This window comes from Anser brachyrhynchus (assembly GCF_964034855.1).
Source record: "Anser brachyrhynchus genome assembly, chromosome: 10".
Lineage (NCBI taxonomy): Eukaryota > Metazoa > Chordata > Aves > Anseriformes > Anatidae > Anser > Anser brachyrhynchus.
The window spans coordinates 3,981,517-3,995,197 of NC_137705.1; the positions used below are offsets into that span (position 1 = coordinate 3,981,517).

At 40.5% G+C, this 13,681-nt stretch overlaps 1 protein-coding gene and 1 long non-coding RNA gene across 9 annotated transcripts in view; one reads left to right on the plus strand and one right to left on the minus strand.

Moving 5' to 3' along the window:
* PDZRN3 (PDZ domain containing ring finger 3) overlaps positions 1 to 13,681 on the plus strand; it is a 131,969-nt gene that overhangs the window by 114,000 nt on the left and 4,288 nt on the right. For both annotated transcript variants that reach the window (XM_080606971.1, XM_080606972.1), the window contains 5 exons: positions 2,554 to 2,804; positions 5,221 to 5,308; positions 11,662 to 11,760; positions 12,523 to 12,585; positions 13,292 to 13,393. In XM_080606971.1, coding sequence (XP_080463097.1) covers positions 2,554 to 2,804; positions 5,221 to 5,308; positions 11,662 to 11,760; positions 12,523 to 12,585; positions 13,292 to 13,393 — 603 coding nt within the window. The remainder of the gene's footprint in view (positions 1 to 2,553; positions 2,805 to 5,220; positions 5,309 to 11,661; positions 11,761 to 12,522; positions 12,586 to 13,291; positions 13,394 to 13,681) is intronic.
* LOC308200752 overlaps positions 1 to 13,681 on the minus strand; it is a 104,705-nt gene that overhangs the window by 25,771 nt on the left and 65,253 nt on the right. The gene's annotated exons all lie outside the window — the stretch shown is intronic.

The window sequence follows — 13,681 nt, forward strand, 5'->3', positions numbered from 1 at the left end:
TTTGCTGAAGTTTCAGAAGAACTCAAAAGTAACCACGAGGGCTAATTCCACACAGACATCGAAATCAGGCCATTGAGATATTTGTCAAGATTGTTGTGCCACTAGAAATCACATACCAACACCTGCTGCCTTTTCTGGACCAAAAAGCAACTTGGCCATGTACACATAAGCAGACTTGAGAATTACTAGTTTCTGTTATCCAGGTTTTTAAGGGCCTGTGCATAAACAGTGTAATTTCCCTATTGCAAATTGCTTTAAAACATACTTCTCCATCACTGCTTCCTCTTCCATCACTCTCCATTCAGAACCCAAACGGCTAGGAGCGATAGCTCTGTGCAGCCACTACCTCTGACTTTGTTAGCGCAGTTCTCGATACGCCTGTTAGGTCAGCAGTCCACCACCCTGGCTACGACTGCAGATGAAAACAGAAACCTGCAGAGTTGAGAGGATTCTACCCAGTCTGAGTTAAGAAATCAGTCTCTTTTATAAGGGATCCTCAGACTGACCAGAAACCATTCGTTGTGTGCATGGCTCCTGGCCAGAGAATTGCTTGCCAGCATGATGAGGATGCTGCCATATATCAGAGAAATACTTGGAAAGAACTCCTATAGTAACAATTTATGATACAGTCCAACTACCACCTCTTCCCTACATTATATCAATCTGATTTTGAAGTCTGACTATTTAAATAACAACCACATATGAAAGCACGAAGGGGTACCAGTCCTTGGATCTGCTGCAATGAAGTGCCCTAAGGATTCTTAACGGGCCTGTACTAAAAGGCACATAATCCAAGTCAGTTACAACACCAGGGGATAACCTGGAAGCTATCCTTTGCATGAGTTTACCAGCATTTAACATAAAGACATAGAAAGCAGCTCACATGAAAAGTTTCTTGCTCAAGAGTTATTCTTAGCACATTTCTGGAAAGCATTATGCTTGCTGCAATTTAGATTCTTTTCCTTTGATTGCTTGTTGTATTTAGTTGTACCAAATAATTAGGATGCACACAGTAAAATGTGCTACATTTAATTTGTGGCAAATAATAAAACTGGAACCATAATCAGCATTTCCTTTTTCAAGAGAAAACATTACGCTGAACTTAATTTTACAGCTGTACAAATTGTTTTAAAGTAATCTGCTCAATTGGGCAAGTTAATGATGTTTAATTTGACCAGGCCAAACTTTACATGCTGTGCGTTACTGTGAGCGATTGCGGTCAATACGACTGTTTGTGTGATGCAAATGCAATGCTAACACCTCCCCTTCTCAGCTGGCCCAACAAAAAAACTGGTGTCATCGCCCCTCTAAGATAAACCAAAGATGACAGCATAATAAGTGTTACGTGCACAAGGTAATTCAGAAGGAATTTAGCCTTTTCAATCGATTCTGCACTCAAGTTAACCCTCTTTATTATTGCCCAGCTTCTTGCTGCAAGCAATACATTAAGTGTGGGCTAAATTCAGTTAGTGCACTGGGTAATGGTACTCTGTGGGCGGTCCCACTTACTGTAATGGGACTAAACGTGGCAGAGCACAGTGTGAACTAAGTGCTCTCTGATACAAGCAAAGATACCAGCAGCAGGATATTTGGTTTAGAGTCTTAAATCGTATTCTAGAAGCTGGTGTGGCATAGTGCTCAGGACCTCTGTCTGGATCAGGAATCTGGATCTGGATCAGGAAAGATCTCTCTGCTTGCCAAGCATTTGCAGCTGTGACCCTGATCTGGGTTTGGTGCAATGAACAGGACCTTCACTACCCCTTTGAAATACGAGCGGTCTGTGTTCAAATTCTCGTCTCAGACCCCCATCTTCCAGAATCTGGCATGCCTAGCATTGGTACTTCTGGGTTGGGTCTCTCAGGCTGCTTAGTAAAGGTGTTCTGTTTTGTGTGAGTGTTCACTCAACCAGGTAATGGTGGTAAGACCTGCGGATGGGAAATGGCCAAGCTACAGAGACAAAAAGTGATTTTGAAAAAGCATCCATGATTGGGTCTTTCTTATTTTTTGTATTGCCTCTCGCAGTATGATGTCCAAGCCCACCCTACAATGCAGGTTTTATTGTAGTGACACTGGGTACCACTATCACATTTCATCTGAAAAGGTGTTTATCATACACTGGTACACACTGATAACCTGACTCTGTAATTGCGATTCTTATCCCAACAGTTCTGTAACAAGGTTAAATGATTTTAAAAAAATAACAATAGTAATTTAAAAGAAAAAATACAGGAGAATCAATAACATGTTTTGTTTGAGCAAGGGCTGAGGGATTTCTAATCTGCAAGAAACAAACGGGTTGTCGGTCTGTACTTTAGCTCAAAGAGCGTGCCCAGTAAAATCTACCAATTAAAACAAAAAGCAGAGCACAGGATTTGTTAAGCCATTCCTGTGACAAGGGAAAAAGAGAGATGCATAACATTGCATAAATAGTTCCTAGTACTTGCTGAATGTAAGTTTAGATAAAGCTGAGCCTTTTAAACTAACAGAACTGACAAAGCTATCCTCCACTTGCTGACTGTTTCTCTCCGTGTTTTGCTCTCTTCTCTCCCATAGGTCAATGGGAAGGATTTATCTAAGGCAACACATGAGCAGGCAGTGGAAGCGTTCAAAACCGCCAAGGAGCCCATTGTGGTGCAGGTCCTGAGGAGATCCCCACGCACCAAGATCTTCACTCCTCACGAGTCCCAGCTGGTAGATGTGGGCACACAGACGGATATCACTTTTGAACACATCATGGCTCTAAGCAAGATGGGCTCACCTACACCACCCGTCTCTGTGCTGGACCCATACCTCCTACCTGAAGAGTAAGTAACGGTTCATGAAGCACTTGAAAATCCTTGCATTCCTTAACGTGGCATGTTAGAAGCAGTGCGCAAACTCACCTTTACTTGCTGGTGATCGTGTACTCCCAGAAGTAGCCAGGATTGATGCACCAATGAGCCATAACTCAAAACATTTTCACTTTTTCCACACATTAGCCAGCCATTACTCACATGAGTAGTGCCACTGAGTCACAACACGGCCTCATAAAGCTCATTTTTTGTTGGCGTTTGATGGATAAAGTTATTGCTTCTTGTAATTCCTCTCTCTGCCTCTTTGGGTTGCTTATGTTTTAACTTTATTTTTTATGGCTGCCATAAATTGTGTAATGCTAAGAGTCGCTACATTCTGTTCCAGTGTATTAATTACTTTATTATAACCCTGCAGCAATGTTACTCAAATAAATTATTTTCTAGGACTAAAATTACTTACCAGTGCTGTCATGGATGTTTTAGAATCAAATTTTAATTATTGTTAATGGTAGCTTGATGCTTTTGTACGTACAAATAAAAATGACAATTATCTCCTGGCGCACACACACCACGCCCTCACATGCTGTTCCAGAGGAAAACAGCTCCCCAAGGAATCCATGCAAATTGCCTGTTGTCTTGCCACATACCTCCACAAAGTCAAAAGTAATTGAAAAGATTCTCAACGTCTCAGTTGTTGTGTGTGGCAGACTGTGAGCCGTGCACGTCCTGGCTCTGAACAGGAGCCCCACCGGGAGCCTGAGCTGTGAGCAGCAGCACACAAACACACCCCAGCACGCCCCTCCGGACATCGCTGTCAGTGCTCCTAGGAAATAGGATCTGACTACAAACAGGCACCGACCCTGTGCTGCTCCTGGGTGACTTTTATGGCATGTTAACATCCTCACGTTCAGCCGGGAACTGAGCCGCTGTGTGCAGCGTGTATTCCTTTCATGACTCCCAGCGCTGATTACTTGAAAGGTGGTTCAATCGCATTACTGCATTGCCACCTATTCCCAGCCCATTGAAAATTCAAGTACAGCTGCATGTATTAGTAGAAACGCGTGACAAAAGGCTAGACTTGAGCTTGTTTGCAGAGAACAGGCAGTGCAGCTTAGGGCACTGCGGAGAGGACACTTATTCTTGGAGCACCTACCCTGCAGACCCCCGGACATATTTGCAGGACGGGTTTTCGGTACCTTGTCAGCTACCTGTGACTTTCCAGCTGTGAAACCAAGCACATTAGGAACATGGCAAAGATCAATTCATGAGAAATCATTTAGGTTGCAACATGCATGCATAATACCAGCTCAGTCCTGTCAAGTAGCTTCATATTGCCCCATGATCATTAGACACAGGTTCCAAATGCTGGCCTCACTTTGAGCTCCAGGTGTTGGTCTTAACCACGCAGCCTGCCTCACTGCCATCCCTACATCCCAGGGCAGTCAGACAGCTTTTAAAGCATGCTCTTACCCAGCACGTGCAAGCAAACAAAAAGTAATGCAGGTTTATGGGATGTGCCTAAAGCTTTCTTAACATTTCCTGTAATTTTTTTCCAAATTCCATTTAAATAAATGTAGCCTGCAAAGAACAACTTGGGTAACTTAACCACTTAGCAGATGCTGTTACTTAAATAGCCTCACACTTACACAGAAACATGTATCTAGTTAACAGAGAATTAAAGGGAGATATAAAATTGCAGCATATAAAAGAGTGATCACAAAAGAATTACACTGCTTAAACTTGCAAAGTGTAGATAGTGAAGCTGTCGGAGAGCTCAAGTTGTAAAAAGCATCACGCCAATAGTGAATGGCAGCATGAAAAGAGTGGTGCATATTTAAGTACTATTTAAATCATTATGCACAGCCTGTTGCATTCAAGTCAATCAACAAATGCTGTTGATTTAAATCCAAATAGTTGGGTGGCAAATTATTTTTATAATACTTGATTTGATACAATTTTGTCTCTTTGAGGCAAAGAAAAAATACCAAGCGGGCAGGCAAGGATGATTCTATGTGCACCTCTGTAAATAACCTGAGCTCACAAATAATCCAGTTGCACCCTGGCAAATATCTGCCCACTTGGCTGTGTCACCTCATACCCATTTATCCTGTTTTGCCACCATTCTCTCTATATTTTTTCCCCATGTCAGCTCTATATTTGGAGAAAAATCACTAAGCAACTGTTAAGACTCCTTACAAGTTTCTCACTCATCATCAGGTGTCAAATGTTTTAGATACTTCTTATAATAGTTTTCTCTAATGCATTTATTGGTATAAAAGTTATATAGTATATATAATTAACCACATGCAACTTCTTGGTTTAGTCGTTAGTCTGTTTCCTGACGACTTGCTATAAGCTTGGAAGGGATTATTATCCTAGCTAAAGTGTTGAGTGCTATCCTAAAACATTTCTTTTTTTTTTTTTCCAGCCATCCATCAGTACATGAGTACTATGATCCAAATGACTACATGGGAGGAATTCATCAAGAAATGGACCGAGATGAGTTAGAACTGGAGGTACTTCATGTTTAGTAACCATTTCATTTACTGAAAGTAAAAGGTCTTTATATCTTTATATAAGTGAAGAGACATTTTAAAGCAGTTATTTGTAGTAACATTACTCCCCAGTTACTTTGCAGACTGCAAACCGTACTGATACCTTTAGCAATGTATTTAACTGTGCGCTATGGAGTGCTGAGACAGATCTTCAGCTAACAAACTGAAATAATGAATTCATTAATTCCATCAGTTAAATTCTGTATAACTATACAGATTTAGACTTTCCAAAAATCTCAAAGACTTTGCAAGTTCGCAGAATGGCAGGACCTATTCCACACACTCACAGTAAAAATCTGTGAGTTTCCCTTAAATATTCCCTAGCTGAGAAATATGTTCTTGATCATACTATTGAAAAGTATTTTAAGTTTACAAGACAAGACCAGAATAGATCTGACACTATACTAACCTGTTCCTCCCTTTTTCATTACAAAAGTTACATAAGGATACATATAAAACTATAGATAATAAAAGAACCAGACACGAAAGCATGCAAGTCCATTTTCCTACCAAATTTTTAAGAATCACTTGTGTTTTTAGTACTTCCATATCCCACCAGAAGTTCATTTTCAGTTTTCTTATTCTTAATTTTAATAACCTGTCCCCAGCCGTTCAGAGTACAACACAAATTGTTGGCTTTATTTCTGCAACTAGTGCTGCAACTTTAGCAGCACTGACCCACTGAGATGCTTTTATTTGTTTATAATAAATAGCAGTAAAGTGTCTCATTACTTCTATATACTGCCAGCAATGTCTGATCCAGATAATGCATTCATGATTATCAGTAAGTGAACAGTTTACTCCTAGCTTGCTTGCACTACTGATTTCTTAGATCCTGGTCCGGCTAAGGACGCTGTCAGAGTGAGTGATGCTGACCTATCTGTAGTCGTGTTTAAATCAGCAATACATTTATCAACAGCTTCAATGGGAGCAAGGTTCGGTCATTCTATGAGCATGAAGTTGTTCCCTTCTGTAAAAATGTTTGCAGGATCAAGGCCTCAGTCCTCACAAACAGTTTGCAAGCTGCCTTCAAATTCTGCAGATCTGGTAGTAATTCATCTCTGTATAAAAACCCAAATAGAAGTCAGGACAAAATCAACGTGCCAGTAAAACAAACCCTGTTCAAGGCTTTCCTTTACAAACAAGTTTTTTTTTTTCCTTAAATAAAAACAAATACAATATAGATTTCAGTCTTAAGGGAAAATGTAGAACAAATGAGTATTTTCTGGCAGTGTCTTTTCAAAATCTATCTTTTAGGAAATTTAGTATTGTGGATAAATTGCATTGCCTCCATTAGAAGGTCAACCAGTTGAGCTGAAAACAGTTTAAACACATGCACTTCAGTAGCCAGACGTTAATATGGCCTAAACCACAACATTAATAATTTTGACATTGATATAGTACTTGATGGCAAAAGGTGATCAGCTCAGTAACACGGGGAGATGAACATTAGAAAAGTCTCTGTAGCCTAATAGTATTTCTTAAAAACCACTAAAGATTCTTGTTCAAATTGTAGCGACTATGATCAATGGTAAGGTCAAAGTGCTAACAGGGACTCAACTGGCTAGTTGCTTTTTTGTTTGCCTTTTGATAGATATGCTTTAAAAGACCACAAAGGCACTGTTTCATTGACTGCAGCAGGAATGCCTGAAGTAAGAAAGCCATCAAGGCAGCCTTCTGGGTTTCTATGTCCATAAAATGTGCTCTGAATTTAAATCAGGAACTCCTCATCTAAACTTATATGATCTACAACTGACTGGTTGGTGATTTGTACCGAATAAACAAGACAAAAAACAGCGAAACACCCGAGTTCACAACAAGCTGCTAATGTAAATAGTCTGTAGGAAGGAATTTATGCTGGTAGTATTGCCAAGGCACCAAATTGTGTTCTCAGTTTTCTCTCAACATTTATCTTAGAACCGAGGACTCAGAGGTAACTGCCATATATTCCCTACTCCAAAAAATAAATAAATACTTTTTTTTTTTTCCAAGTTTATATGCCACAAGGAAAGAAGGACTAACTCCTGAATTCTATTCCATCCCTGGATTCTATTATAAATTAAAAGTACATTCGTTTTTCACAGAGGCCCAGACAGAAGTCATTTTGGGTTCATAAAGGAAGAATAATATCACTCCAGGCTTCCCCAGCAGCATTATGCGTTAATATTTTTTATTCAAACAAGCATATGGCCTAAGTGAGGGCTTTCTCAGTGTGCTCATTTTCTGACATTACAAAGAACGTTCTAAATCAAAAAGAGGACTCGTCCTCTCACATCGTACTTCCTGCCTTCACCCCCCTGATACCCAAGCAGCCTATCAGTCCCATTTCCTTTCTGAGCAGAGAACTGATTCAAGACAAGATTTTTCCTTCTGCTGTAAAAGCGTCAGTTACCAAAAGAAGCCCCCACACAGTATAAAAGGAAATAGTGGAATATTTATTTCTCTGTCATTCTTTCCTCGGTGAAACCTATTGATGGAGTAACAGAAAAGTAGGCCCTGTGGGCCAGGTATCTCAGAAGTCAGCACAGGAGAAAAAAAATAAAATAAAATAAAAAAAAAAGCTTTTTACAGAGAGAGACAAAAGGGCAAAGTACTTACTGTGCAAGCTTTGGACAATGCTTGCTGAATGTTTGAACTCTTTTTTTTTTTTTACCCATCATCGTCCACTCATTCCACTTTTCTACTGCTCATTTTTGCCTTGTTAGAGAAAGGACTGTGATTTTTATGAATTTACAGGCAGGCCATAATTTTAAATCATCAGTACAATAATTTAATAATCTGTTGCAAATGAAGGATCTTTTGAGTTTATAGAGGTTAATTTACTATCACCACTTACTCCTAATCTATTATCGTGAGCAGTTGCAGGTATAATGTCACAGCGCACACTCATTTCTTCTTGCCTCCCTACAAATGCCGTATGGATTTCAGCTGCTAACTCTTCGAGCCCTCTTGGCCCTGCATTTAATATGCAGCTGAGAATCAAACAACTCTCCTGCACACACTCGTTTCTGGAATAGCATACAAATATTTCTCTTGGACGTCTCTCAAAATGACACTTTTACCTGATCTAAAGAAGCAGAAGATTTTAAGTATTTGTGTGTGTAGAAGCTATATCATATATGAAGTTTTCACATCAGTCGCATTAGCACAGCCCCTGACACGGCCACACTTTGTGCACACCACCGTTGTCTGCTAACTAATTTCTGCAGATCGAGACCAGGTGTTGACAAACTTCAGTGTGTCCCTCCTGCGAGGTAGGTGGCTGACGCATTTAATAATGTGGTCAGGATCCTATACAGGGCTCATTACGATAGTTTTGGAGCCCCAGCGGAGCACTAATATTCCTTCACCTCATGCCGGATGGATGGCGCAGCAGACTAACCTGACAGAGCAGGTGCTGAGCAGGGGCTTTGGACGCAGCCCGGCCGCTGCTGTGCGCGTGGTGCCTTCGCCTGCAGCAGGAGCACATAAGGCTGCGGGCTCACAGGATCAGGCCCTTGGGCTGTCCTGGAGTGCAACACCGAAGAGTGAGGAGTAACAAATGGCAAGCCTGGTGCCATTGTAAGAACTTGAACTTACGCCTTCAAAGGTTTTTAGGCCCACATTAATTCCTAGAGCTTAATTAATTCCTGGTGCAATTACACAAGCTACCACGGTAGCTGTACTTGCAGATGCCAATTGTCTGTTCTAGTTTTCCCTTTCATGTATCTGTGCATTATACAAATTCCACTCTGAACATGGGAAATAACCTTTGCTTTGAAGACTCTGGAGCTGATTCTTCAACTCCAACTGGAATTGCTCACTTTTATCTCTCAAATATTTCAAACCTTTATGATTATATTAAAACGGTATTGACGCAAAGACCTGTAGAAAGCAGCTGTTCCTACCTTCAAGTACACAAAATTATCATATTAGGGTAGTATCAAATCAAGTTATTCTGTTCCTACCCAAGGACTGTACCCAAGGGTAAGTATGTCAACGAATTACTCATAAAAATTCAGGTTCTAACCACCTGCTCTAAGAATTTTTTATTTGCTTTAGTTTTTTGGTGCTTCATTTGAGCATGTTCTTAAAGCATACGTATCTCTTTTCCTTTTAAAACATATGCTATTTAATTTACCACATAGTTCATTACCTTCCAGTGTATTACAGATGATGTCTTGGATAATGCATTTTAAATGTAAACCCATACTTATTTTTTAATTATTATAACACTCTTCATACTTGTGCACTGTTGGAAAAAACACCTATTGTTTTTCAAAACATTCTGCAGGTAGGTATGAATTAATAGTCTGCTCCCTCCTCTCCAAGTGTTTGTGTTTAAACAGGATCTGTTTCAACAACGACCAAAGCCACCATACCTTTTTTTTTTTAAACACTATCACCACCAGTCTGACAAACATCATAATGAGCTACAGCGTTAGTTTCTTGCCATTATTTCACCGTCATGCTTTCAAATGATTAATCTATACAAAAACCCTCCTTAAGACCCAAAATCTTCTTGTTAAAGCATGCAGGAAATGCAGGATTCTTTCTAGGCCTGAATTAGGCCCAACTCACCACACTCCCAAGTCGTCCCTAATTCACACCATGATTACATTCGGAATAAACGCATTGATTGCAGTGGTACTCCCAAGGATTAACCACAACTGAGATCAGAATCGCTTTGTCAATCCACTTTGTCTCATCTTTTCTACTGAAGAGTTTTTAAACCTCCTCTCTAGAAAGCCCCAAAAGCTTTAGAAATCTGGAAAGAAAAAAAAAAACCTCACTACTAAAGCATTGTGTTCAAGCAGTAAGTAACAAAAGAGGGAGAAAAAGAGCAGCAGTTCACCATGGATACTATTGATTGAAACCATTTAAATACCATCTGAAATGTCACTGACATTTACAGCTACGTTTCTTGGAAAAAAAGAAATTACACATGTTGACAAGTAAATAACATGAGATTGCTGATCTTGGCAGCTGTCATCTAGACATGCCAATAAATTATTCATATCAGCTTGTTTTATTGTCTCGCCCCGTACAAATGGCACAGCTCGGGTCAAAACAGAGGAGACGTTCAGAAATAATGAATCGTGTTATCGGGACTTCTCCACTGCAGCAGAGGCCCAAGCACAAGCGCTCGGTGCCTCGCAGTGCAGCAGGGTCTGTCCCCAGCAGGGATGGCCCCGGGCTCGCTCAGGGACTGTGCCCTCTTTCTCAACACGTGTCCCTCTGCCCCACCTGCCTGGTCCCACTCCGTCCCTTCCCAGCAATGTGTTCTGACAGGTGTGAGGCACAGCGTGGGCCCTTTTCAAAGCTTCGCTCACTGCCAGGCGCTCCTTAAGGGGAGTAAAAAACACTACTACTCTTGCTACAACTCCTCTACCTGTGACAAACCATACTTCTTCCCCAAGGAAGCATCCTCAGGACCTATGCAATAAGCCGGTTAAGTGTGTTGGGCTCCCGAGGGTCTTTAGGGTGCCGGGATGTCCCTCAGAAGGGAAGAGCAGAGCTGAGAGCTGCTTGTGTGGATGGGCGCGCGGACTGCACGCCAGCCAGGAGCATCCCACAGCTTGGTGGGGCATCTCCAGGGTTTTTACATCCCCTTTATGCCAACCAGTAACACAGAGCAGCAGGAAACAGGAAAAAAAAGTAACCCAGCTAAAGTCTTTGTGGCAAACAAAAGTGTAGAGGAAAACCATGTATTTTTAAGATGGCTTAAATGTCTCCAAGGCTAACATGACCACAAAAGAGCAGTGGAATGATAAAACATGACCTGCTCGAACCACACCCTTGCAAGATACTGAAGCACTTACTGTATTTCTCTTACAATGCTGAATCCTTTGCTGACAATATATTGATCTTCAGTCACACCTCAGAGAAACTTATTACAGCATTTCATGAAAATTACACAAGTTAAGGTAATCCAGTATTATATTTCTCTCTGAAAAGCAAGAAAATTTCCCTGCTTATAAGAAAATATATATCAGCTGTGGCAAATATTGAAATCATACTTTATAAGTATTTTAGCATTTGAAGTCTTACCACTACATGAAATATAGGTAATTTTTCTTCTTTAAAATCAATAAAAGGTCTATTTTCGAAATGACTTTATATTGATTGAAGGGTCAAAAAAGCCCCAAGCATTGATTATCTGCATATAATCACGTTTTGCTCAGTAAGTTAACCTGGTCTACACAGTAAAATGAAAAGAGATCTACTATATCACTTAAAATATTTTCATTGTATTTGAAAAATTGCTTCCATCAGTCACCAGTGTCTCACTGACAATGTCTTTTTCTTTTCTTTTTTATTTTTTTTAACCTCAGGAAGTAGATTTGCATAGAGTGAACAGCCAGGACAAGCTTGGCCTTACTGTATGTTACCGAACGGACGATGAGGATGATATTGGTATTTATGTGAGCGAGGTAAGACTGAGCTGATTTCCATAAGATAAAATTTGTCTTCTAAACTGAAGTGCTGGGCATTTGAGACAAATCCCTGCTTCTGTTTGTACCATAGTCAAAAAAACAGCCAGAATGCGGTACTTGGAAGAAATCTAATTATTTTTCCCTTCCTCCAAACTGAGTGAAAGCCTGCATCCATTGAAGTCAAACTCCTACTGACTTCAATGAGAAGGTGGAGAGAGCAAAGACAGAGGAAGCAGGGTGAACATGTTGGTTTTTTTCCTAGATTTCAGTGCAGAGCACATCAAAAGATAAGTTTGACCCCTGAAATAGCAAGTATTTTCCTATAGTGTTTCCCATTTCTTTCTCTTCTCACCATTATTCTCTAAGAGTGACATAGTGTGATAGGTTTAAGGGTGATGTAATGCATATTGGCATGATTTTTCCTTAATTACAACCTATCTTCCAATGGCATTAAGAAACTCTGCACCAGTTTATAATGCTAGAACCAAAGAAAATTAAAAATTGTCCCTGCTTCTTAAGAAATACAGTGGAAACAATGTTGAAGCACACAACCTTCAGAAGGCTCAAGAAGAAATGTTTTGATTTTGATTTAACCGTTTTAACCTGCATTTCATTTTGTCTTACATAAGCAAGGAAAAGTCTTGTAATCACTAATGAGTTTATCACATCAGTCATAGTACCAATACTGGGTTTACAATGGGAAGTAAGAGATGGAGGCTCTAAAACCTCCAAAATGTTTACATTTCTCTTATTTTGTAGATTGATCCCAACAGTATTGCTGCAAAAGACGGTCGGCTCCGAGAAGGGGATCGCATTATTCAAGTATGTGTGTAAATGATCAAAAGCCTGCTAACGCACTACAACCTGCTGCAACCGTTTCAATTCCATGACTTTATTTTAGTGTATTTTAACAAATCATTCCTTTCAAATTGGTATTCATGGAGTGGTTTGGGTTGGAAGGGACCTTAAAGACCATCTGGTTCTAACCCCCCTGCCATGGGTAGGGACACCTCCCACCAGAGCAGGTTGCTCCTACAGTTCCTTTCAAAATTAATACAATTCCTTTTAACCTTTTGAAGACATTTCCCTTTCCTTTGCTATAGATCAGTCAGATTTTGATATTCCTGGCCAGGTAGAGCCCTACATTAGCCCTGCTCTTGTGATAGCCTTCCCTCTACCACAGAAAAACTCCATTCCGGCCCAAGCAATTGCTCGCCTTTGCAGAATCTCTCTGGGCAGCCCAATTAACGGGGCTGCTGATACTTGTTCAGCAGGCTGAGCCCCACTCCTGTATGCCAGGACGAGGAGCCTTCCCAGTGCAGCCCTACACCACGGGGCTTTTGTCAGAAGCAGTCTGTCTTCTGCACAGAGACTAACACAAGCAGAGGTCCACATCCCACGTAGTCTTTGGGAAGGGGGTTCACAGCCCACCTGCCCCACTCGAGGATCTTCCTTTCCACCCAGAGCTGACTCTGCTCCCTCTCTATCCACATGAAATGATTTCACTCTGCTGCTCTTTTCTTTAAAGATCAATGGCATAGAGGTACAGAACCGAGAAGAAGCTGTGGCACTTCTCACCAGTGAAGAGAGCAAGAATATCTCCTTGCTTGTTGCAAGACCAGAAATTCAGGTACTGTAGCGACAGCAGTAAGTAAATAAATAAAACGTCTTGAGTCTTAAAGACTTGCTCTTTTATACAAAGTGGTTCCCATCTTTTGAAGAATTTTAACCTACCTAAATCTACCAGGTCTACCTAAAACCCTATTATACAGTTTGACTAAACATATATATGGTCTAAAATAATGGAATTCAGCAGTCACAATACTTCTATATACGTTTTGTATTAAAATCCAATTTATAAGAAGTTCAGTGATTTATGTATGCTGCAATGCTATTACAAACATCGGTGTACGATATT